The sequence below is a fragment of the Tarenaya hassleriana genome, unplaced genomic scaffold, assembly GCF_000463585.1.
Source record: "Tarenaya hassleriana unplaced genomic scaffold, ASM46358v1 Cleome3, whole genome shotgun sequence".
Classification (NCBI taxonomy): domain Eukaryota; kingdom Viridiplantae; phylum Streptophyta; class Magnoliopsida; order Brassicales; family Cleomaceae; genus Tarenaya; species Tarenaya hassleriana.
In genome coordinates this window covers 8,295,621-8,321,007 of record NW_010966177.1, presented here as the reverse complement: position 1 = coordinate 8,321,007, position 25,387 = coordinate 8,295,621, and the positions used below count along the sequence as shown (strand labels likewise).

Genomic DNA, 25,387 nt, shown 5'->3' with positions numbered 1-25,387 from the left:
ACACCCTTCAAGTACGACCAGTGTGACGAGTATGACCATTAAGATACTGATAGAGACAAAACTCTCATATGACTTGATTTCAAACCGAAAACCTAATTTTCCTTAACTGTAAAACTCGAATACTATAACTCATTCGACTAAGATCTTGTCTACCGTAAATATTTGTCCAAGTACACATATATCAAATTAAAAAAAAACTAACTTTTTCGGTGAGATATAATGAAAACTTTACTTGAAAATCTTCGCAAATAGAAGCCAAAAACGATGAAGACGAAGCCATTTTGAAGTGAAGAGAAAAAATCGCACAAGAAATCGCCAATAAAATTGGCTGGAGAATGTCCGTCAGAGAAAAATCGTGAAGAAGAGAGGAAGAAGAAACTGAACAGTTTTTTTTAACTTAATAATTTTTTATTTGACAACTATCCACTTTCTCTCTCTTTTGTCATCTTCATTCAGATTATTACACGTGTAGTTTTTAAAAGGGTAGGATTGTCTTTTTAACGTTTTTCAATTTTTTTTTAAAACCCTAACTGTTCAAGGGTATGTCTTGAAGTCTATGTTACGTTTTAAAGGTATATTTGTAATATCCCCGGTTCGAGCATCCAATGGGAATAAAGTTAGCTTTTAAAATCCAATCGTGGAATTAAAAAAAAGGTATTTTTTTGAAATTTAAAAAAAAACAATTAAAGATGTGAAATAGTTTACAATATCATTTGGATTGTATATTTTTTTATATAGCGACGAACCCAATTGCTATCATTCGGATGCACCATCTTAATACGCTCTCCGTCCACGTCAATGAGTCTGTGACACACACATGAGAAGTAAATCGACGTAATTGATAGACGACATGTGAATGTAGACAATAAATTGAAATCGTACCATCTCAGATGAAGAGCGAAATCCTTACCAACTCACCTGAACTTTCGCATTTAGTTGTATAATTGGTCTCTAAAAAATTATAACTAAAGCGTTATATCATCTTATATTTTTAAAACTGGGTTTGGTTTCGTCTGTTCGATTACTGTTACGGAATATCATGGAGGAAATATACGAAATATGATGATCACATCGAATTGACAAAAATGAAATCTTTCAGCTGAAAATTTTTAAAAAGAGAAAAATGGTTTCATCGACAAAGAGCATCCGATGAGAATAAAGTTAAGATTTATTTAAATCCACCATGGAAGAAACGGATAACTTACTCTATCGATCAACCAAATTCCTATTGTGTATTATACTATTTACATCTTTTTCTTTTAATTTACAAGCTCATGACGTATAATGGATAATACTATAATTAAAGTGCGAAAAATCTAATCAATATTCAAATTGAAATAAAAGTATCAATCTTCTAACTCGTGCACAATGTAGGCCCCTGTTTGCAAATTCCCCCCAATGATAATTATTCAACTATTTCAAAAAATATTCAAGAAATTAAAAAAAAAAACATCAAGAGTACACCATCTTATTAAACATTACAAATATAAGACGAGATACAAGATAAATACATTATATTATAATATTGTAGAATTATCATAACCAAACTTATAATGAGGTAAGATCCATATAACACTAATTAGAACGCGAGAAACGTCAGTAGGATAGAAGTCGCAAACGCAGACGCGAAACGCAGAGGGCTTGATAGATTAGTTCGATTTCCCGACGAGGATCTGCCTCCGCGGTAGCGTCCGAGACCGCCTTTTCCTTTTCTGGTGAAAACGCGAAAATCGCGGCGATTAGGGATATCAAAGTTACAGTGATTAGAAAGCTTTCGACCCGAAAAACTCATAAAGGGTTGGAGATTTTCGGATGAAATCGGTAGAGATTGAGAGAGTAACAAGAAAACCATCAATGCAAAGCAACGTAGTGAAGACGATCTCATCTGGTTTGCTTTGACCAAAAAAAAATTGTTTTTTTTGGACAGAAGAGGTTTGGCGAATTGTGTGCGATATGTTTGGTTTGGTCGGGCTATGATTTTATAATTTTTTTTTCGTAAATATTCTTTTTACATTTCTCGTTTTTCGAAAAGGGTATTTACATGTTTCGTTTTAATATTCTTTTTACAATTTTTTCCAACAATTCGAAATGGCAAAAAGTTAATGGAGTGAATCTCTACAAAGGAGGAATTATAGAATTTTATAATTTTTATTTCGATCATTTATTAATATGATTTAGATCGTTTTTTTTACAGATCAATTACATTTTTTATGTAAAAATATTTTTATAACATTAACAAGAGATTCACAAGCTGAAAACCGAAAATGATGTTATTCACTTTATGAAATTGGCTATAGAGATTATCAAGTGACCAATGATAACTATCTGTCATCGTTTGATTCCTTTTTTTTTCTAAACAAATTATTCGATTCGATTTTATTTTTGGGTGAAAATAAGACAGAATAAAAAGATTTGCGATGAATTGTGGAATATGTTCTTGTCGGTGCAATGAACTATGAAATGCAATTTAATGTGGTCAAAGAAATTAGTAGTATTTATAATATGTTATTGAGGCCGTTTATGTAATTGATAATTACTGAGATTATTATTTTATTTAATTTATAAAAATGTCATAATATGATAAAAGTTTTAAAATATTTTTATTTACCTTTTTTATTATTATTTTCTTGAAAATATTTTTGAAAGTATTTTTCATCAATTTAATCTATTTATAGGTTATACACACGCACACCCGAAAATATTAGGAGACTATATATATCTCTAATGATAAGACGAAAATTTCACACCAAACATTATTTTCAGTTATTTTTATAGAACAAATAATTTAATTACACAGAGAATAAAGCAAACCAAAACGAACATATGACAAATTTCATGGAAAATCAATAGCAGAAAATGGTATAATACGTTATACAACATCGCAATACCATCACAAATAAATGATATATATATCAGCATAGATTCATAACGCCGCTAACGTCAATAACGCGGAAGCGACAAAGGCGCAGCCGAAGCGGAAAGGGTTGGAGAGAGGATCAAGTCGAGAAGACGAAGATTTGCGGCGTTTCTTATTCTTACCGCCTTTGCCACGCAGTCTTCTGACATGAAGATGGTAACGATGAGTTTGGTCGGAGTTGCCTTGCTCCCCAAGTTTCCTCACGTCGGTTTCTTCCTCGTGGCTCTGAGATGAAATCTCAAGCGACTGCGAGAGTAATAAGATGATGATGATCGATGAACAATAAATTATCCACGGCCTCATCTTTCGCGTTTTATTTTGTTCGAATCGTGATTTCATAGACAAATCTGTTTCTAAGCAAATGTGTTTATATAGACAATTAGCTCCGACAGTGGCGGATGCACGTTAAGGGCAATGGGGGCAAAGGCCCCCATTAGTTTAATTAAAAACTGTATTTTTCTATGTAAATTTTTACAAATTTGCAAATAAAATTAGAAATGCCCCCATTTATAATAGAAAAAATTATGTTTGCCCCCTGTTGAATAATTTTCTAAATCCGCCACTGGCTCCGAGAATTGGTCCGATCCCCGAAATTTTTTAGGTATCCTTTAGAGATGACCGATATGGTTAATAAACCATCTCCATAGAATAAGGTATAACCGTAATCGAATCAAATTCGACATAAAACCGAATTGTCATGATTTATAAACTAAAAAAAATATGTATAAAGAAAGAACCAAACCCAATAAAAAAAATAAACGAAAAGACCAACTTTTTTTAAAAAAAAATGAATATTTTTACCAATAAAAGTTGATCCCGAACCGAATTCAATATACAACCGAAAAGTTATAGTTTTTCTAAAGGTTAAATTACTGAATCTTAATATAACTGAACAAAACCCGAACCAAAATTCGAAATGACCATATGTAATATCCGTACGTATCCGTACCCGTGTTTCTGAGATAATTCGTGTTAATATTTTTTTATCTCATCGAATTTGGTTATGCACGGTATCAAATCACAAGTTAAATATCCATTGGAATTCGAACCCGAATCTTAAATATCTAAAATTTTAAAAATTCTTTGAAAAATTAATGAAACTAAAAACCATCCAAATACAAATTTAAAATCAACTAGGAAACTACCAAACCCTAAGAATTTTAGATTTTTAAAAACCTAATATGACATGTCTATATATATTTTTTCGGATAATATGATCATTTTGGTATCTAAATAATATTATATTCAAATGCGGCTGCACGGATATTGCGATGTCAAAGACCATTCTCATGGAAAATTTCAAATGACAATGATGGAGACAACGTCGAAGGATCATTAACCAATTCATTGCAATATCAAATGTCTACCCATTTCTACAATTTTGACAATCTCTTGCCTTCTCGAATTTGACATTATAGTTAAATTAACACACTTAATCTTCGTGATAACTCAAATTATTAAATCTTATAATTAAAACTTTAAAAAAAACATCACATTTACCCTTACGCTAAGGTAGAATATTTTTCAAAAAAAAAAAACATTTTATCTATTCGGGGGAGAAGACAATACTAGTTTTATTACACATTGTAACTCTAGTTACTAGGTTCGGTGGCCAAAAATGACGTTTTAGATATTTTTACTTTGGAATTTTCAAAGGAAATGGACAATTTAAAATAAAATAAGAAAACAAGAGTCCATGTTCATTTTCGAGAAAAAGTAATAAGGAGACGAAATTTAAGTCGGGCTACATTACATATGCAGCTCATGCACGGAGCGTCTAAATAATTCGTGCGCACAACAAATCTTGTAACCATTTTTGCCATGTAAAATCCACGTCACATAATTAAAAAAAGGAACCCGATTTAATTTCTTTTTTAATTCAAGATATCTATTTTTATTAAAATTAAATTGTCGTATAAAAAAGTACATAAAATCTATACATGCTTTGGGCATTCAAGAGCGACAAAAACAACTTCGGCTCCAAAACCATTTCAAGTAAAACACTCTGTTGTTATCTGTTGTTGTTGGGCTTTTTTTTTTTTTTTTTTTTTTTTTTTTTCATTTTTTTTTTTTTTTTTTAGATCAACGGAAGGATAATCTCAATTAAACTATACAAAACCCGCTAGAAAATTCGGTGAAACATAATGTAATCAAGGTTTCACGTGTGAAATTCGTCCTGAATTCACCCGAAAAATATCAAGTTTCGGATTTAAATTTATAGATATAAATAAATTTGGGCTTTCGAGACGGACTTAAACTCCACTTCAGAACGGTACAAAAACCCGATTATTTTTTTCAAAACAAATGCAAAAAAAATATCATTATACAAATGAATTATTAAAACAGACCTGCCTAACCTAGCCTAGTTCGAGTCCAAACCTGAATCTTATAGGGCTGAATTTCGGACTTGGGATCTATAGATCCAAACAAATTCGGGTTGGATCGAACCACAACTCAAAACCTTTGAACCGAGTACGGGCTCAGGTTGGGTCGCACCGGCCCATCCCGTTTGACAGCCCTAGTGAAAATGTTATGAGTTAAATGAAATCAAGTTTTATTAGAAGAAAGGTGAATAAATATCAGCAGCAATGCCATATGTTACAGGATGAGAACACTCTGTTTGGGGGCTGAAACTCCTAACTCTTTTGCTTATTCATGTTACAACAGAGACCGTTACCAAAAATCTCCGCAAGAGCAAACTCCGTCCTGGAAGTGATGGAAACGATTTGCGTCTCTAACAACAATCACCCTCTTTGTGATCTTCGAGATGAATTTAGTCGCGGAGTGACAATCTAAACAAACCCTAAGATTCTTTATGATCCGGATTTCGGTCCCTGGTTCAGTAGCTATCAGTCCAAAAGCTATGGCCAGCTTCTCGCTGTGAACCTTCACCATGAGCTCCCTCTCTTCCTCTTCCACGTCGTGCAAAGCCATATCAATCTCGGGGGTGTACCCGGCCTCTCTCATCTTCCCCTCAAGCTTCTCCAGCCTCGCGTATATTTCCTTTGCCTGAGGATGTGACCGGTCACCCGAGGTAAAAACATGAGGTGTCTCCCCTATTTCTATCAACGTACACCCGGGAGTCTTGGCTAGTTTCTTCTTCTTCGCGACTTGCCTGACCGTTGCAGCCTGCGGATAGTTCCTCTCGGCGGAGAATATGTTGGAGAGTAACACATGGTATCCTACATTTTCCGGGTCTAACTCAAAAAGCTTCTCAGAGACGGTACGGGCCAGATTCGTGTTCTTGTGAGTCATACAAGCGGCTAACAGAGTGCCCCACACTGGAGGGCCCGGCTTAATCGGCATTGCCTCTATAAACTGTAAGGCTTTCTCGAGATGTCCTGCTCGGCCTAGAATATCAACCATACACGCGTAATGCATGTGTGATGGCTCGAAACCATACTGGTGAATCATCGAATGGAATATCTCATCACCTTCTTTAACTAGACCAGCATGGCTGCAAGCGTATAATACACAGAGGAAAGTGGCTGGTGTCGGTGGAATACTCGAACTCAACAGCTCGTTGAAGATCTTCAGACCTTCCTGCCCGTGTCCGTGAAGGCCATAACCAAAGATCATCGCGTTCCATGTCACCACGTTCTTCTCGGGCATCAGGTCAAATAACCGGCGTGCCTCTGCAATGCTTCCACACTTTGCGTACATATCGATCAATGCAGTTGACACGAATATGTTAGACTTGAAACCCTTGTTCTTCACTAAATCATGAACATGTCTTCCCAAGCTCAAAGTCCCGAGCTGAGCACAAGCTGAGAGAATACAAGTGATCGTCACAGGATTTGGACTCATGGCACACCTCTGCATTTCCTTGAAGAGAGATATAGCATCCTCTGTCAAACCATTTTGAGTGTAACCCGAGATCATCGCGTTCCAAGATGCCAAGCTTTTGTCTGGAGACTCGTCAAAAAGCTTCCTGGCTGATGCCATCTCATTCAATTTACTATAAACTGTGGTTAACGCAGTCGAGACTGTGGTATGATACACAAAACCAGACTTCAAGCTGAAAGCATGAATGGCACAAGAAAGCATAAGATGGCTATAGGGCGAATCGACTGGAATCAAACCCACCAGTGTGCTCGAGTTCATTCTCTCTCCCGATAAAACGAGTTCCTTGAAAATCCTCGATGAGAGCTCGCTCTCACCATTGAATGTGTACCCAGCAATCATGGCATTGTAAGCTACTAAATCCGGTCTACGAATCTCTCGAAACAGACTACTTGCAGTGTTAATCTCTCCGCATTTCGAATACAATGAGATAAATCCTGTAAGAACAAAAATGTGACAACTGCACCCTGTTTTTGTCGCAAGACCATGGATTTGTCTCCCGAGTCTCAGCTCCTGCAACTCAGCTACAGAAGGAAGAACAGAAGTCAAAGAGGAGGAATCAAAACGAGGATTCCCTCCATTGATCAAGCTCCTGAAAACTGCAACAGATTCTACGAACACTCCGCTCTTGTGGAACCCAGATATCATCGTATTGCACAAGATCGTATCCTTGTGAGGCAATCTATCGAACACCTTTCGGGCATAGTCTACGCGCCAAAACTCGCAGTACATACCGACGATGGTGGATCCAACGAATAAATCCGAGCCATACCCATCAACCGTCGCTTGCCCATGCCACACCAACCCAGCCCTCTCGTCCTGAAAACCCGAAGCAGCGGTGATCGCGGAGGCGTAAGTGAAGCTATCTGGCATGAGATTGGTGAATTTCCTGATGTGGGTGAACATCGAAATCGACGAGAGAGGCAACTCGTTAGCGGAGAAGCTGCGAATAACGACATTGAAGAGGAAGAGGTCAGGTTCTGAAACGGAGAGGAAGAGATCGCGAGCGTAGGACATGGCGCCGAGGTCTGAGAGTCGTTGGATGAGCTTGGTGAGCAACGCGACGTCGTTTCGGAAGCCATGAACAAGGATCTGAGCGTGGGTTTGGGTAAGGTGAGAGACAGTGCTGGATCGTTTGAAGAGATCGAGGAGCAAATCCTTGTTTCGTGTGCGGCAAGAAACTCCGGCTTCTGCGATTGCAGGCCGTACCGCTCTTAGAAGCATTTGGCTTTTGGTGCAAACGACCAATGACGCGTTTACGAATTTTCTTATTATTCAAAACTTCTGCAATGTAATTATTTATTCATTTTTTATTATTAATATATTTATGTATATGTATTGTATATATTTATTTATTTATTATTTTTAAATTCTACATGGTCAGGGTGACTCAGATTTTTTTTTTTAGTACGTAGGACTCTTTGTCTCTGTGGACGTTTTTTTTTTTGCCAAAATCTTAAAAATAGAGAAATCTATATATATTAATAAAAGAGTTTAAAGGATTGTGGTGAAGCCACCTCATCTCCATGTCATCATCTAGGTGGCAAATATTTTTAAATTAATTGTTTAATTAATGTGGCAAATTTTTTAATATTCATATAAAATTTTCAATTGCTTTATGATATATAATATAAAAAATGAATAAAACAAATTGTTATATTTTAAAAATTATTAATCTATATTATATATAAAATTCAATTTTGTATTTAACGTGATAATTTAGAAAAACTCCAATTCTAAAATAATTCTAAAACTACAAAATCTGTTACTTTAATTAAAAAGTTGTGTTTGACTAAAAAAGAAAAGTCAATTTAAATTATTTGTCTCGTAATATATTTGTACACCTTTATAAAAACGATTTAATTTAAAAATTATTAATCTATGTTGTATAAAATTATTAATCTAGAATTTATTGATCCACTAATAATCATATTTATTGTTTAGAAGAGGGATATAGAAAAATCTTAATGTATTAGAACAAAAAAAACCGTTCCAATAGAATTTATTGATCCACTAATAATCATATTTATTGTTTAAAATAGGGATATAGAAAAATCTATACTAAAAATATTGTATCTTCATAATACTATTGGTTTTGGTAAAATGTTTGAGAATATTTAATAACATAAAAAAATTAAAAAAATAAAACAAAAACGGTTGCCAACTCAACGTGAGCACACTAAGCATCACATTTATTATTTACTCTTTTCCTCATTAATTCCATGAATCAATCCATACACTCAAAACGATGTATTCCTATTTGTATATAGGTGGTGCATTCAGCTCGATCCAACTTTGACCTTTCCTTACAAATACAGGGCAATAATGAAATTCGAAGAAAAATTCGAAGAGAGGCAGATTAAAGAAGTCATTTCAGATATGGATAATATCGGGTCATTGGTCGTTTTTCAACAAATGCTGGAGAGTTACGAGGTTTAGGCATCCTCTTCTTCTTTCTTCTAATTAAGGTGATAAGAGGTTTTCAAATTGGTTGGCGGAATTGCGATCTAACTATGTATTCAGTGTTAGTTTGATAATGTGTGATATATCTTGCAGATTGAATCGCTAGGGAGCCGCATTGAGGTGGGTCATGTCGCTACTTCTGAAGCATAGAAGTTTGTATATGAAGGTTGGATCTTATATGGCATGGGTCATATCGATCCATACTTCACTGTGATTGTCATTCCTTATGTAATGTTTTTCCCTCTTTTCAACCTCATAAACTATTTTATTAATTTTATTTCGATTTAGAATGTATTTATGTGTTTTTTCAGGTGACGAAACTACAAAGAGAGCTAGAAGATGAGTAGACATTGATTGAATAAGACTTTACATGCGTTGTTGCGTGTTGCTCTTACTTTCTTATAATTCTCTTTTAAGGTTTTTTCAAGTCTTGTATTTTTATATTGCAAAAGATTGTCATTTTCCGTCTACATGTTTTGTTTATAAAGTTTATGAGATTCAAATGTTGTGTGTGGAGATATTGATCTACATGGTTTGTTTTTTTTTCTTCAAATCATGTTTTATCATATATTATACATATATATGATCATGCATAAAATGGTTTTTCGGTTTTGTTTATATATATATGTGTGTATTTATATATAGGAGAACATCCAAGAGGTTTCAAAATGCACGCGTTTGAAGGGGAACTTATTACATATGCAAGATGTCCACTTGACAAAGCAAGTAGATATAATATATTATACAAAAAAAAAGTAGATATAATATATAGTTTCATTAAAATTCTCATTGCTAACATGTGATTATATCTTAATCTTTTCGTCATTTTTCCCCATTATAATAAGTCCAATTTATTATAATCTGATTCCCAGCCTATAATCTAATTTCTCTGAGGTGATCCCGAAGAATAAGTCTTCAATTCCTTTAACAAGTTTAGAAAAATCCAAAGCAAACCCGAAGACGATAAAATTTATAGAAAAATATTAACCTTTGAAGAATTCAAGAGAATATAGTCTTTAAAACAAAATGTCGAAGGCAGGAGGAAAAAAACCACATAAAAATCATGAACACATCCAATCTCACATTTAATGGAAAAGAAAGCAAACTTGTATAATATTTTAATATATCTTAATACGATTAAATACTATATTCATCATAATACATTACCAGATCAATAAAATTTACAATAAAAATATTTAAAAAATAAAAAATATACCATCCACATTATCATCCATGAGTCAAAACTAAAATTTTATTTGTTAATTACACATACAAATTATATTTTAGTAAAAGATTAGATTATGCATAAAATCTTATACATAAATAATTAGGTTTGAAGGCTTCTCATGAAGACACCTAAACATCCACCTCATCATACATGTGTCATTTTGTTTAATCCTCATTGGCTCTTAAAATCTTTATTTGTAAGTTATGATGATGTAAATAGAGAAATGCACTATTGACGATAAAGATAACTAATTTTACGTCTCATAATTTTGATTTTAATAAATATTTTAAGTTATTGTGTATTACAAAGTCATTAATAGTTCTATATATATATATATAAGTAATTAATAGTCATTATTGATTGAAATGATGCACTATATTATATTAAAATTCTTTATTACATAACAATGAAACGCTTTTTTTGCTATTCTATACGAAGGAACAAACAATTTTATGTGATCGTGTTTCAGAGTAAATCGAGATATTAATGAAATTTAGTAAAGTAAAAAATTAAAAAGAAAATTAAAACAAAAGAATTTTTTACATTCATTAATGTTACATCTTATGTATTTTCCCGACTATCGCATCAAATTAATTTTTATCTATTGTAAATGAATATAGTACTTATTTTACTACCTTACAAGAATATTAATAGGAAATGTCATATTAATAGGAAATGTCATGGGATTTCGTTCTAAGTTGTCTCTGAAATTAAAAAAAAATATCTTTATTATATTAAACACAAAACGTTATGTTATGTTGGAGTAAATGAAAATTAATTCGCTTCCAAAACTTTAATTTTAATTTAATGTAACTGATAAAATACAAAAATTTAAAATAAAAAACGGACAAGATGGTATAACTTCATATTAGTCCACTATGTGAAGAATACAAGAACTCATGTGATGCGTTTTTTCGGGGCCTTAAAAGCTGGTGTTTTTGATGCATTGGTATTAATCAAATATGGAAAATTGGGTTCGTCGTGAATAACAAAATCCACTCTCTCCCACCATCGCGATTAGAGGCCAACCGTAAAAGTCAGCAAGGCCGATAGTGTAATCGTGTTCCTGATGCCGGAATCCTCGCCGGAAATCTGGTTCATGTTCCTGTCGGGGAGATTCGGAGGAGTAGTAGAACTGCTTTCCTGATCTATCTCAATGTACATTAAAACCCCGAAATGAAATTTTCATTTTTTTTTGTCAGATTCTGATCTTGACATCGAAACCCGTTTCCGTAATGAGAAAGATGACGCTACGACGGAGAACGGCAAAGATCGGCGGTGAAGGGAAAAGAGAGAAGAGAGGTGGAAGAAAAAACAGGGAAAAAAATTATAGGGAGGAATATAAATAGGTTTGCATCAGATCATGTGGGATTAAGGACACATGACATTATCTGCATGCTTGTAGCTGCAATATCTTTTTTTCTCCGAGTGTTCACCTTTCGTTTTTGCTACTTCCTGTAATAAGTGATCATGTGGAAATTACAGAGTTTTATGTACGCAAATAGGACGAGCGACGGAAGGAGAGGTTTGTACGCGACTCCGGTGAAGAATACAGAGACATCCACCGGCACAGAAGAAAAAACGTTGTTGCAAGTCGCCGTAAAATGTTATTGCGAAAGGAACGCCAAGAGATCGAAGGATTCAAAACGACGATGGTAGGTGCCGAGTAGGAAGGATATGGTTCTTGAGAAATGTGGATGGGTTGTTATATGTATGTATAAATGTATATAACGATGTATTTGTCTATATATATATATATATGTGTATTTATTTATATATGTATATCTATGAATATATATGTTTGTATATGAATGTATATATATGTGTATATACAAGGAGACGAGAAATTAACAACGTGATAGGTTTGTAGAATATTATATATGTATATATGTATACTAATTGTATAGATTTGGAGGCTTCTGGTGAAGTCATCTAAGTATCCTACTTGACATTTTGTTTAATTCTGCTTGGTTATAAAAAAAATTATGGTAGAATTAAATGAAAAATTTACAAAATATGAAAATGATTAGTGCAAAATAAAATTATAAAAATTAAATGAAAAATTTTAAAAATAGAGAAATGATGAATCCAAAATAAGATTATAAGAAAAAATAATAAAATATATAAATGTATATGATTAGAATATTTAATTTGTATTTTTTATTGAATATAATAACTATATGATCATATTTGTTATAATTTTAAGTTTATATTTATTATATAAAAAAATTATTCTAATCTTTAGCAAAAAAAATATTAATAGATTATTATAATTAAAAAAAGTATATCTATATAGTAGAGAAAAGAAAATAGTCTCAAACTATGAAAAACTTCAAAATTATAATTTAATTTATTGTATTAATGATATTTAGTGAGTAATTATTAAAATAAATTAAAAAAAAAGACGTAGAAGACTCTATAATATATTTTCTATTGTATTTTTCAAGAATATAAAGCAAAAGTATCGGCTAACGAAAAATCAATATGTTGCAGAACCCATCATAATATATGGTAATATATATTTTCTATCTTTCTATTTTTATTTCTCTATTCCGTTTTTTGATGTTTCCTCTCAAGATTTATGTTTTCTTTAACAAATTATATATGTAAATTTGGCAATAATTCTTCTGATCGGAAAATACAATAGACATTCGAGAAATTTCAAATGGAGTGGATGGTGAGATTCTTCGAAAATATTTCATGCTTAGATGATATAGATTCGAGGTTATCAATGTCTTCCACCGGAAATGGAACGAAGACCTGGTGTTTCGGTTTTGACTTCACGACTCAAGGAAAGAAGAACACGTCTAAAACGTTCAGGAAGGATTACAAATATACGAATGGAGAAGATCTCGGATACCAGGGATACATCATACATTTCCGATCGTGGTCGAGGTGAACGAAAGTGTAATTCCAGCGATCCACCTCTGCAATTTCAGATCGGTAATGAGGACAACAGAACTTGTGATAAGAAACAAGTATCTAGATGTAGAGGTATATCATAGGTCGTCTTATGCGTATGAGGTTACGCATTAATTTTGAAATTCCTACAAAAATTTATAAACTTTCAAAAATTTACTGCAAATTTACATTCGTTATAACACCTTTAATTATTTAATAGATTCTATAATATGTCATTACGATACTGAAAAAAATAATATCATCATTACCAGGTGAAACAAATTCCAATTAAATAAATAAATATATATACATATATAATCTAGATCGTAGTATATAGATGTGCATATATATACATATGTATGTATTTTGTATTTTATATACTTTTATTATTTATTAATATATTTATATGTGTTATATTTTAATTTTTAAAAATTTAAACTAATAATTAAGTTACAAATATGTAATTTTAACTATTTTTAAAACAAACGATAACTATAATATTTAGTAATATTATTTTTAATATTACCTTAGAATTAATTTTTTAAAATAAATCATTATTATCGATCTCACACACCATTTATACAATGATATTAATATTTTATATATATTTTTGTTTTTTTTAATATATTATTTTATAATAATTTAATCTTACAATGTCTTTGTTTTATTATTTTTTTTGTCAAATGGAAGATGTTGAGTTGATAAAGGAATTGCAATTTTATCAACTATGGGAGAAAAAAAAACATCTACAACTATTTGCCTATTTGAACGGAAAAAAGTATTGTACGATGTACGATGTAATTATAGATTCTACCGTATAAACCATATATTAAACGAGAAAAATATTTTTAAAAAGAACAATAATTTCAGAGCCACGATAGCGAAAAATGATCGTATTTTCCATGACATCATCATAAAAAAGATCGTCTTTCTGTGATATCGTCACGTATTGCAACACTGATTTAATTCAATGGTAGAATAACTCACTTAAAATTCAAAATCCCATTAAACGTTTATAACTCTTCGACATACAATATAAAACAATGCACTACGTTGGCAGAATTATGATCTAAAATAGAATTGATAATCTGGTGTGAAATATAGATGACACATTTTTCCTCCCAAAACTTTACTTCTTTAACATGACAATATAACAATATAATGTGTAATGATGATTTTATAATAATTTAATTTAATTAATATATTTTATATATATATTAAATAAATAATTTATATCAATTTTTAACAATATTCATATTAATAAATTAATAAATTTTAGAAAAAAAAATCAATATATATTTTAAAAATATAACCCGCGCATCGCGCGGGTCTCTCCTAGTATTTTTGAATAATTCAATTGTATAAGATAAAAAATAGTAAAGGGTTTAAAATTGTGACAAAAAAGTATAGGTTTTTGCTTGACAATTTCTCCAATATTTTGTGATGAGTTTTTTTAAAGAAAATTAGAAAAGTATAAAAACAATATTTTCATTATTTCGTGCACTGTATCATTTATTTGACATATAAAAGTACATTATTAAAAAGAGACAAATTAGTTTTTTATTTTATTCTCCCTGTAAATGAAAGAATATTCATTTTTATTATGGTTTTAAACTAAAGATAACACCAGGAGGTTTTGTCCAATCCCTAAATTTTTGTAATTCGTTAGAGGCGGAGGTTTGAAATATGTAAAACACACTTCGGTTGGGATGTGAGAAATGTTAACGGAAGTTAAGAGAAAGAGGTTCACAAGCTACTATTTCGTTGATGGAAAATCTACATAATCTTTCTTTTACAATACGAAATTTGATTCGCAAATATCTAAAAATGATAAATGAAAATGATTGTTATGTAAATTTTAAGAAAATATATCGAAAAGTAAGCAAGTTATAGATTATTATCTAATCTCTTTTTTCTAATCTAGATTTGAGTCTCTATTTGGGGAAGACCATTTACATGGCATTCTCTCTGATCATTTTGAAATATGTAATTGGATCAAAATTTGATAAACTTCTGGATTATAAAAAAAATGTTGATTATTTTGTGAAATCTAGAGTAGGAGATGATTGGATTTGAAATGGTTGGATCATTTTATATCTATTGTCACGGTAAATCTAACGGCGGATTCGATAAAAATATTGTTCTCACATTTACTTAAATCAGTCCTAACAAAAAAAAAATAATACCAGAAATCCAATATATAGAAAATTTTGTTCAATGCACAAATAAGGGAAAGACAGAACAGATTACAAATCTTAATTAATTGAGAAATAAACAATCATTCCTTTTATAATCATAATGGTGTAGAAACGGTTAGAGAGAAGGGAGTAAACAAAGATGGAAGAATATCAGAAACTTCCCCTTTTCCCCACGCAGACAGGAAACAGAAAATAGTACCAATTAAAGAAATAATTATCTGAAACTGGTAATCAAATTAATTTAATCATTGACTCATAGCGCGTTGGATTTAAGATTTTCCCGTAAATAACATTCCCTTTCGTCTCCACAACTTCCCCCTTTCTCCCACGCGTTTCCCATAAGAACACAGTGGACTGTATAAATGTTCCTCCCATCCACCGTCATGTCTTCTCATCAACCTGAGATTTGTTCTCAGTCTCTTCCGTTTTCTCGCCAAGTTCCGATTTTTCCGAGACATTTGGTGGTTTTCCCTCGCCGATCTCTTTCTGGGTTTTGTTATTTCGTCGGTTTCTCATCTGGGTGTTCTCCAAATTCCGATCTTTCTCTCACCTCCGTCCGTTTTTCTCGGTACCCAAACAAGGGTCAGTGATACGTAACTCGACCATGGTTCGTTGCAGTAACAGCCTTGTCGGAATCCTCAACATCCTCGTCCTCCTCCTCTCGATCCCGATCCTCGCCGGAGGAATCTGGCTCAAGCTAAAGGGCTCGACGGAGTGCGAGCGATTCCTCGACAAACCCATAATCGCACTGGGAGTGTTCCTCCTGCTGGTCTCCATCGCCGGGATCGTCGGCTCATGCTGCAGAGTCACATGGCTTCTCTGGGTTTACCTCTTCGTCATGTTCCTGTTGATATTCCTCGTCTTCTGCTTCACCGTTTTCGCATTCGTCGTCACGAACAAAGGAGCAGGAGAGGCAATACCCGACATAGGGTACAAAGAGTACAGGCTAGGAGATTACTCTAACTGGTTGCAGAGCCGCGTGAACGACGCCAAACACTGGGAGAAGATCAGGAGCTGTCTTATGGACAGCAATGTCTGTGGTAGGTTCGGACTCGAGTTTTCTCTTCACACCGAAAGGGAGTTCTACCAGGAGAGTTTCTCCCCTATTCAGGTATTCTTTTTTTGTTCGGATTCATTGGAATCCTCTCCATATTTGATGTTCTCATAGGAATAAGAACACAGGTGCTCCAAAGTTGTCGGGATTTAGGGTTTCGTTTGTTTTTTTGGGAAATTCATGAAATCTTAAACCTTTTTTGTCTGGAATCTGAATCCTTACAACTTAAGACAGCCTATAGAAAGTGTTTGACTTCAAAGTACATAAAAGTCAACTTCTGACTCCTGAATTAGATGATTATAATATGAAACTTTGTGGTTAAACATTGAAACATTTCTGGCTGTGGTAACAGTCTGGTTGCTGCAAGCCATCAAACGACTGCCAGTTCAAGTACCTCGGCCCGACGAATTGGACCGAGCCAGCCGGGAGAGACGGAGGATACAAGAACCCGGACTGCCGAATCTGGAACAACTCTCCAGACAAGCTTTGCTTCGACTGCAATGCCTGCAAGGCCGGCCTTCTCGACAACATCAGGAGCGCGTGGAAGAAAGTTGCCATCGTCAACATCGTCTTCCTCGTCTTCCTCATCATCGTCTACTCGCTCGGTTGCTGCGCTTTCAGGAACAACAGGAAGGACGATTCTTACAGCCGCCACATTGGTTACAAGCCTTAGACAAGGAGTCTCTTTTCTGTTTTTAATCATACATATTGGTTAGACCCTTTAATAATAATAATGATAATGTGTTTTAATTACATTTGAGCTATCCATATTGGAATTTTGAATGTATCATACTTTCATGCAAAACTTTGCAAAAATGTTTCTAAGGCGTTTTATTATATGGTCTCACTTTATGCATAACAAATTTGGCTCCAAATGAGATTGGCATTGCATAGGCTTATGATCTATAACCCAAGTTGGAATTTTTGTTAGGGATGTAACAAAAAATTTAACTTCCAATGTTCAATGAAAACTAAAAGAGAATTTGTATTTAAAAATAATATATCATCAACTAGATTGTTATATGTCCGAAGGAATTTTGGATCTGAACCGTAACCTCCATTTTCTCTCTCATCTTTGATCTTCAGTGCAAGGCACCATGTGACCGCTAAAATTCATGACAGGACATGATCAAACGTAGAATGACCAATATCGAAAGTGGAAATCATCTACCATTTTGAGCGATAAAAGGTAGGGATGAGCACCCAGTCGGATACTAGCGATTTTTAGGACATCTAAACCCGATGAATTACATATGTTAAAACTGAAATTCAAACCCGAATCTTTTGATATCCGAATTGTATTATTTCGGATATCCCAACTCGACGGATTTTAGATATATTTTGATTAAAAATTCAAAAATCGATAGATTACATATAAATAATTTATAAAACCATTGAAAAATATTTATACAAAAAATAACTAGATCATAAAACCACAATTTTTTATTAAATAATGGAAAAACAATTAGATATTGATAGATATCTTTGTCATTTTCTAGTAACTATAAAATATATTGTTATTTTTCTACTTTTCAGATATCTACGTGTAATTATCTGACCCAAAAATATTATCCCGGATATTTTTATCGTATTTATGATGTAATTAACATTTTTTATAATGTGTCATTTTTATCAATCTGATAACGTTTTTAATATTTATAATGTTATTTAATATTTATGAACATTCATACATTTAGTTGATATTTAAATAAAACTTATATATATTTTTAAGAATTATAAAAAAAAATATGTATTTAGTTTAAATATGTAGCATATTCCATGGACTTTTTTTTTGATGAAATATTCCATGGACTTTTCTTAAATCTAATACGTTAGTTATCTATTCCCCACTTGCTTAGACCACTAGGAGATCGTCAAGACTACCACATGGAAACGGATATCCAATCTCTCAAAATCACATGCAACTCGTACAATTATTATTATTATTATTATTTAATTTAATTGAATGTGGATCGAATCCATCCAACACTATATACAGAACTATACGGTGAGTCCTTTTTAATATTGAATTTCTCATACCATATACATGAATATATACATTATATTATTTATATATATATATATGACTTGTTACTGAAGTATCAAGACACGATAAACAAACATCTAATGTAAGGAGTGAGGGAGATTTTGTCCTCGGAAAAGTACGGACGAAGCTACAAATCTTCCCTTGATTTAAGGAGCAAACGTATAATTAGACAGGAGATTATATATGTTTGTTGATAATTAATAATTATATCCAAAGCATTACCAATTAAATTAATTAAATTAGAAAACTTTAATGGCCTTTTGAGCTGTAAAGCTCTTACAAGTGCATCTCGTATTAATTACACATGGCTTATTTATAATTCGTGATCAATTCATGCATGCAATGCATGCACGCTTGTTAGGTTCTCTAGTTAAATGTTTCATTCATTAGAGTCTACGTGGATTGGTCTCTCATACCAATATTATATATATCTTTACACACACACACATATATATATATATAATATTTAACGTTATATATATATAATAAACTATCCAAGTCATGTTTTGTTGATTTTTTATTTACATCCGCGCCTATCTTTAGCGATTCCGTCTTTCATTAAAGATAATACCAATTATAATAACATAGTATATATATTTTTTAAAATGGTTGTCTCAATATATTTATATCTTACAAATAAATTTCGAACTCTTAACTCTTACTCCCTCCGTTTCAAAATATTTGTAGTTTTAGATTATTTTCTACGTTTCAAAATATTTGTCATTCTACATTTTCAAGATATTTTTTTTTACAATAGTTTCCAATTTTCTCTCTATTAAATTTTAATATATTATTAATGATAACATTATTTTTATTACTCCATCCGTTTCAAAATGTTTGTTGTTTTAACTTATTTCACATTTTTTAAGAAATGAAAATAAAAGTCATATATACCCTTTATTTAATAATAAAAACAATATTATCATTAATAATGTATTGGAATTTGGTAAGGATAAAATTGGAAATTATTTAAAAAAAATGTATTGGAAATGTAAAATGACAAATATTTTGAAACATGGATAATAATCTAAAACTACAAATATTTTGAAACGGAGGGAGTAGTAAATAAGGGTATATATAACTTTTTCTATTTTTTTAAAAAAATGTGAAATAACCTAAAACAATAATTATTTGGAAACGAATCGTTTTTGTTGGGAGAGAATGTAATGGGACATTTATGTAAATCAGCAACCGTCGACCCGGAGGGAGGCCAAGAAATGGGACCTACCGATGGGTCCTACAATCCACTGCGTCCCACCCATGTGTCCACACATGCACAATATATTGCGTGGGCGCGTGCGTGCACGAGCATTCCCCCGCAGTCGCCCGCTTCCCATGCGAGCCTCGTCCTTCTCCTCATCGTCACTCCGCTGATATCATATTTTCGTTATAAATTTTATTGTCTCTGATGTTGGGACACGCATATTGAAATTTTTATTTTATAATTTTGTAGGAATATATTATTATTATTATCATTATGATTATGAAAAATAAATGCTGTGACGACGAATTATGGGTGGTGGGCGTGTAGTGAAGACAATAATTGTGAAGATTCCCGTCAATTACGGAGGTCCGTGGGAAAGAAATTCCCGCCAGACACTCCACGTTCCATGTATTTTATGAGAAAATTCACCAAAGAAATGAAGATTTTTCAATAAATTTATAATAAAATTCCATGTCACACACACACACATACACATATACATATATCCTATGTTTTATTCTTAGGATGTTCTTATACGTATTTTTCTGAAAAGGCCTTAAAAGAATTTTGTTGTAGAGTTTAGTCCTCCAATCACTTAAATATCTAATATATATATATATATATATATATATATATAATTAAAAAGTAATTAATAATATATATATATATATATGTATTTTTTTCCTTTATGTGATGGTCAGACTTTCCCAAATTTTGCGGATCTTCACGTTTCCACTACAAATGCCATTACAATAATGATGTGTGTTTTCTGTCGCCGAAATCATTTCCCAGGCTCTATCTCCTGAACATGACTGCTTTCAATTTATTATATGCATAAAACAATCTATTTTTATTTATAATTATTTATATCATTAGCTATTGAAATGTGTCAAATATATGTAAAATACATGTTATAATAGTTTAAATTACGTGTTCGTAGTTATCGTTAATGTAACGCTCACTTACCATAACGAAATTCAAGATATCCATATCATCATCTTAGCAACAAGATATAGGACGATCGTCATAACTTTTGTGATTTTATTTTTCCAGTTTTACAGTAAGCTTAGTGTTTTTCCTTAATTTTCTTTTTAATGGAAACGGGTTATATTATATATTCGATAAATATTTTTCCAAAATTCTAGGGTTACAAAAAAAGGGGGACGTGGGTCAGCAATCGCATGTGCATGCATGTGCTCTAGCAATCTTCCGAAGCCCCACTATTTTCTTCCCCCTTTTGAACAAATAAATGGACCGTCTCCATCTCAAATCCATTCTCCTTACTCTCTCTCTCTCTCTCTCTCTCTCTCTCTCTCTCTCTCTCTCTCTCTCTCTCTCCTCTCTTCTCTCTCTCTCTCTCTCTCTCTCTCTCTCTCTCTCTCGTATCTGAAACCGAAGAATTTCACGGCTACATATTCAACGGAAGAAGAAAAGTCATCAAAATAAGGTAATCATTTCTCTTCTGCATGTCTCTTTTTGTTTCTTGTAATTGAAAGGAACGGTAGAACGAAAAATGTATTGTTTTGGCGATGTCGCTTCATGAAAATTAATTCACGCGTGAAGCTACAATGGTGTAAAGGTTAATGAATCTTGTCGAATTATACATGATTTCTTCTTACTCTCCTTCTTCATTTCCCCCTCAGGATGCGACCCCCAAGCTCTCTAAAGGAAGAATTCCTCAAGAAATGGCAAATGGGTCTTGAAATATTCCATTCATCAGTGGAAAACACGAGTGTCGTGGAACGTAGGAAGGCCATAAAGCTCACGGCCGACATCGCCATGGCTTCCCTCCGAAAGGGCACGACTTGTTGGAGCCGAGCCCTAATCGCCAAAACAGCAAACTCCAAAGACAAACTCAACAATCTTCTCGTTCGCCGGATTCTTAGTAGCATCCAAGCCGATAAGCTAATCAACAAGAAGCTGCCAAAGACGGTGTGTCACAAGAAGATCGTGAAACGGAGCAAGAAGTTCTTGAAGAGGAGATCATCATCATCATCATCACCATCGTCAAGAGATGACGTCATTCGGAAGATGGCGAAGAGTCTGGTGGAGAGGAAAACGCAAGGGCTGAGGAGTTTAGTCCCAGGAGGAGAGTTCATGAGAAACGAGTTCTTGTTGATCAGAGAAACCCTAGATTACGTAACGTTGCTTCAGATGGAAGTAGACGTTATGAGACGTCTTGCCGATGCTGCGGAGGCCGAAATGGTCGGTAAATGACAGTTTCTTTATAAAAAACGGCTCTTTACGAGATGAGCATCGGATCTTGATTGGTAATTTTCGGACAATGGGATGATATATACGAGGCTAAGAAATGTATAGTAAGCTGTATTTGTACATTACACCAAAAAAAAAAGTTGTATTTGTACATATGCAAGTTTGATTTCCACGTCGCGTTTTTCGCATAACGATTATGATCTACCATTGAGATAGCCCTTAAACTTCGACCGCGATGATTATAATTGACCGATGTCGGTTTTAATCGATAATCTATTTTTATTTTTACGGTTCACTTTCCTAGGTCAATAAAAAATTTTTTATCGGAAATGCACTGCCAGATATTCGACTGCGATTATCGCCTTCCTCACGCCTACACACTCTCCAATCTCTCACGCAAAACTGATTGAATCGACCGATATTTGAACGAAAGAACAAAAAGAGAAAGAGATCGACACACGGGGATTACGAGTTCAGGTTAAATAATGTGTTTGATCCTATGTCTCGGGAAGGGAAGAGAGAGAGCAATTCACTCTGAATCCAAGATTACCGATCCAAGACTGATTCTAGAGAGTTTCTTCAGAATATATTACTCGTAAAGAACCATAACAGAAAACCCTTTATTGGAGAAGACAATTTAGAGCCTCTGATGCATTCCGAGTCTTTTACTTCTTCAAAACCTCTGTACCAATCAGAGTTTCTTATGAGATGTAAAGGCATAATCCCACAGGAAACACTAACAGAAAAATAGATATCCATATTCAAGAATTTTGTATCAATTGGTTAAATTAATTAGAGCTAATATTTGGTAGAATAATCGGCCATGTTTATCATCCCGTAGATCAATGAGTATGCCAGTGTTAAAGAAAATATAGGACAAACAATTTAATTTAGAAGACTAGGAAAAGACCCGCGCGATGCGCGGATTATTATTTTTTTATATTAAATATATTTTTGTTAAATTTATTGATATGAATGGTATTAAAAAATGATACATGAGAACGTGGAATCAAAACTATTCATTGTTACCGTAGAATATTTAAATATTATTTTTTATTAGAAATTTAGATGTTCATATACATTCGTAATTAAATATATAGTATACTTGAATTTTATTTCGTTTCATATTGCTTTGAAGAAGTTAGTTTTATTATTTTATAAAATGTTTTGTATAATATAATTTTTTATGTAATAAAATATTCTCTGTAATTTGTAATTTATATTAGTAAATTAATTAAACAAATAAGATATTGAATAAAAATATTTTTTTATAAAAGACAATTTATAATTAAAATGCATTTAAAAATATCCATGGAAGTGAGTACAAAAAAAATAAAGTACATTTAAAAATATTCTCTATATTGGAGATGTTATGACTATGAAGTTGTTGAATTAAAATAAATGGTTTTTTTATTTATTTATATTTTTACGAATATAATGTAGAGTTATGTGGAAAAGTAAATATAAATTTGGTGTTTATATTTTTTAGGGGTGAGCAGTTCGGGAATCGGTTCGGATTCGGGATGAGAATGCATTGGTTGGGTTTTTTAGTTTTACAAAAATAGATACCAATCGGTTTTTATATAATATTCGGTTCAGTTCCGGTTTTTGTTAAAAAAATAGATTCCCTTTATAAAAAAAAATTGAAAATTTTTGAAATTCGGTTAGTTTCGTTTTGATTCTAAAAAATTTGATTTTTTAAAATTAATACCGTTGGAGAATTAAGAACGGTTTGGATCGGAATAAATATCGTATTTTTTGGTTCAATTCTGAAGAACCGAATCGAGACGTCCACCCCTAATTTTTTTTTTATTTAGTTCTTTAAATCAATATTGTATCCAAAATAATGTCATTCTAACTTTTGAATCTTGATAATCTATATTTTATATTTTGTTAAACTTAAAAGTCATTCATTATAGTTTTTAAAATTTATTTATATGAATTTTGTATAAAATGATAAACTTATTTATTTAATACATTAAGATATATCGATAAAAATTAAATTATTATACACTTATCATTACACATTATATTATTATATTGTCAGATTAAAGAATACTCAAATATATTCCCCGGTTCAAAAATTTTTTCCCCAAATGAATACTAAAAAAAATGACGTCATCATACCGTTAGTTTAGTGTGAATTGACATTGTCGTTTCACCAGTTAGTGTACGCATAGGTTGCCATATCAAATATTTTGATATTGATTTAGATATGAACCTGATTTAATATTTAACTAATTTACTGAACCCGGTCTGGTTAACATTGATTGAAAACAAATAATCCTACTTTTTTTTTCATTTTACTCTTTCTCATTTGATCGCAAACATATTTTGGTCAAACTTTCTGATTTGTTCTGATGATTTTCTATGATGATACAATCCGTCGCAACTATTCCATCTCCAACCTCGTTTTTCGATTCCACTGTCGAAGAAGTTTCCTCTCGAAGACGTCTATTCTCCGAAGAACTCTGTTTATGAGTAATCTTTCAAATTCATCGAAAACATAATCAAATAGATTTTCTTTTAAAAAAATCGGATTTTTTTTAAAAATTCATTTATGTGAAATTAGGTGTTCTAAAAATAATAGCGTTCGAGAATTTAGAACGATTTGATCGAAAAAATACCGTATTTTTCGGTTCGATTATGAAGAATCGTATCAAAATGCTCACCCTTAATATTTTTTTCGTTTAGTTTTGTAAATCAATACTGACATCCAAAATTAATGTCATTCTAACTTTTGAATCTTGATAATCTATATTTTATATTTTTTTAAGCTTAAAAGTCATTAATTATTTTTTTTATAAAATGTTTTGATTTGAATTGTGTAAAAAATGATAAACTTATTTTTATTTAAATACATTTAAATATATTGATAAAATTAAATTATTACACACTTATCATTACACATTATATTATTATATTTTCAAATTAAAGAATACTCAAATATATTTTCCGATTCAAAATTTTTTTGCCGAATGAATAGTTAAAAAAATGATGTCATCATACCGTTAGTTTAGTGTGACTTGGCATTGTCATTTTACCATGTTAGTGTACACATAGATTGCCATGTTAAATATTTTGAAATCGATTTATATATGAACCCGATTTAACATTTAACCAATTTAATTGAACACAGTCCGATTAACATTGACCAATTTAAATAAATAACCCTATTTTTTTATTTTACTCTTTCTCATTTGATCGCAAATATGTTTCGGTCAAACTTTCTGATTTCTTCTGATGATTTCCTACGACGATACATTCCGTCACAGCTAACTCCATCTCCAGCCTTGTTTTCTGATTCCATTGTCGAAG

At 32.2% G+C, this 25,387-nt stretch overlaps 3 protein-coding genes across 3 annotated transcripts; 2 read left to right on the top strand and 1 right to left on the bottom strand.

Moving 5' to 3' along the window:
- Positions 1 to 5,490: 5,490 nt before the first annotated feature.
- On the bottom strand, positions 5,491 to 7,999 carry LOC104819989 (pentatricopeptide repeat-containing protein At4g30700). The gene has a single exon (XM_010550331.2). It carries the CDS (start codon positions 7,982 to 7,984, stop codon positions 5,591 to 5,593), a length of 2,394 nt encoding a protein of 797 aa, XP_010548633.1. The 5' UTR covers positions 7,985 to 7,999; the 3' UTR covers positions 5,491 to 5,590.
- A 7,875-nt stretch (positions 8,000 to 15,874) lies between these two features.
- On the top strand, positions 15,875 to 17,441 carry LOC104819988 (tetraspanin-8-like). Its single transcript, XM_010550330.1, has 2 exons — positions 15,875 to 16,661; positions 16,957 to 17,441. Exons 1-2 carry the CDS (start codon positions 16,155 to 16,157, stop codon positions 17,275 to 17,277), a joined length of 828 nt encoding a protein of 275 aa, XP_010548632.1. The 5' UTR covers positions 15,875 to 16,154; the 3' UTR covers positions 17,278 to 17,441.
- Positions 17,442 to 21,182: 3,741 nt separating this feature from the next.
- LOC104819987 lies at positions 21,183 to 22,260 on the top strand. The gene is made up of 2 exons (XM_010550329.1): positions 21,183 to 21,302; positions 21,499 to 22,260. The coding sequence occupies exon 2, from the start codon at positions 21,500 to 21,502 to the stop codon at positions 22,070 to 22,072; it is 573 nt and encodes a 190-aa protein (XP_010548631.1). The 5' UTR covers positions 21,183 to 21,302; position 21,499; the 3' UTR covers positions 22,073 to 22,260.
- Positions 22,261 to 25,387: the final 3,127 nt, after the last annotated feature.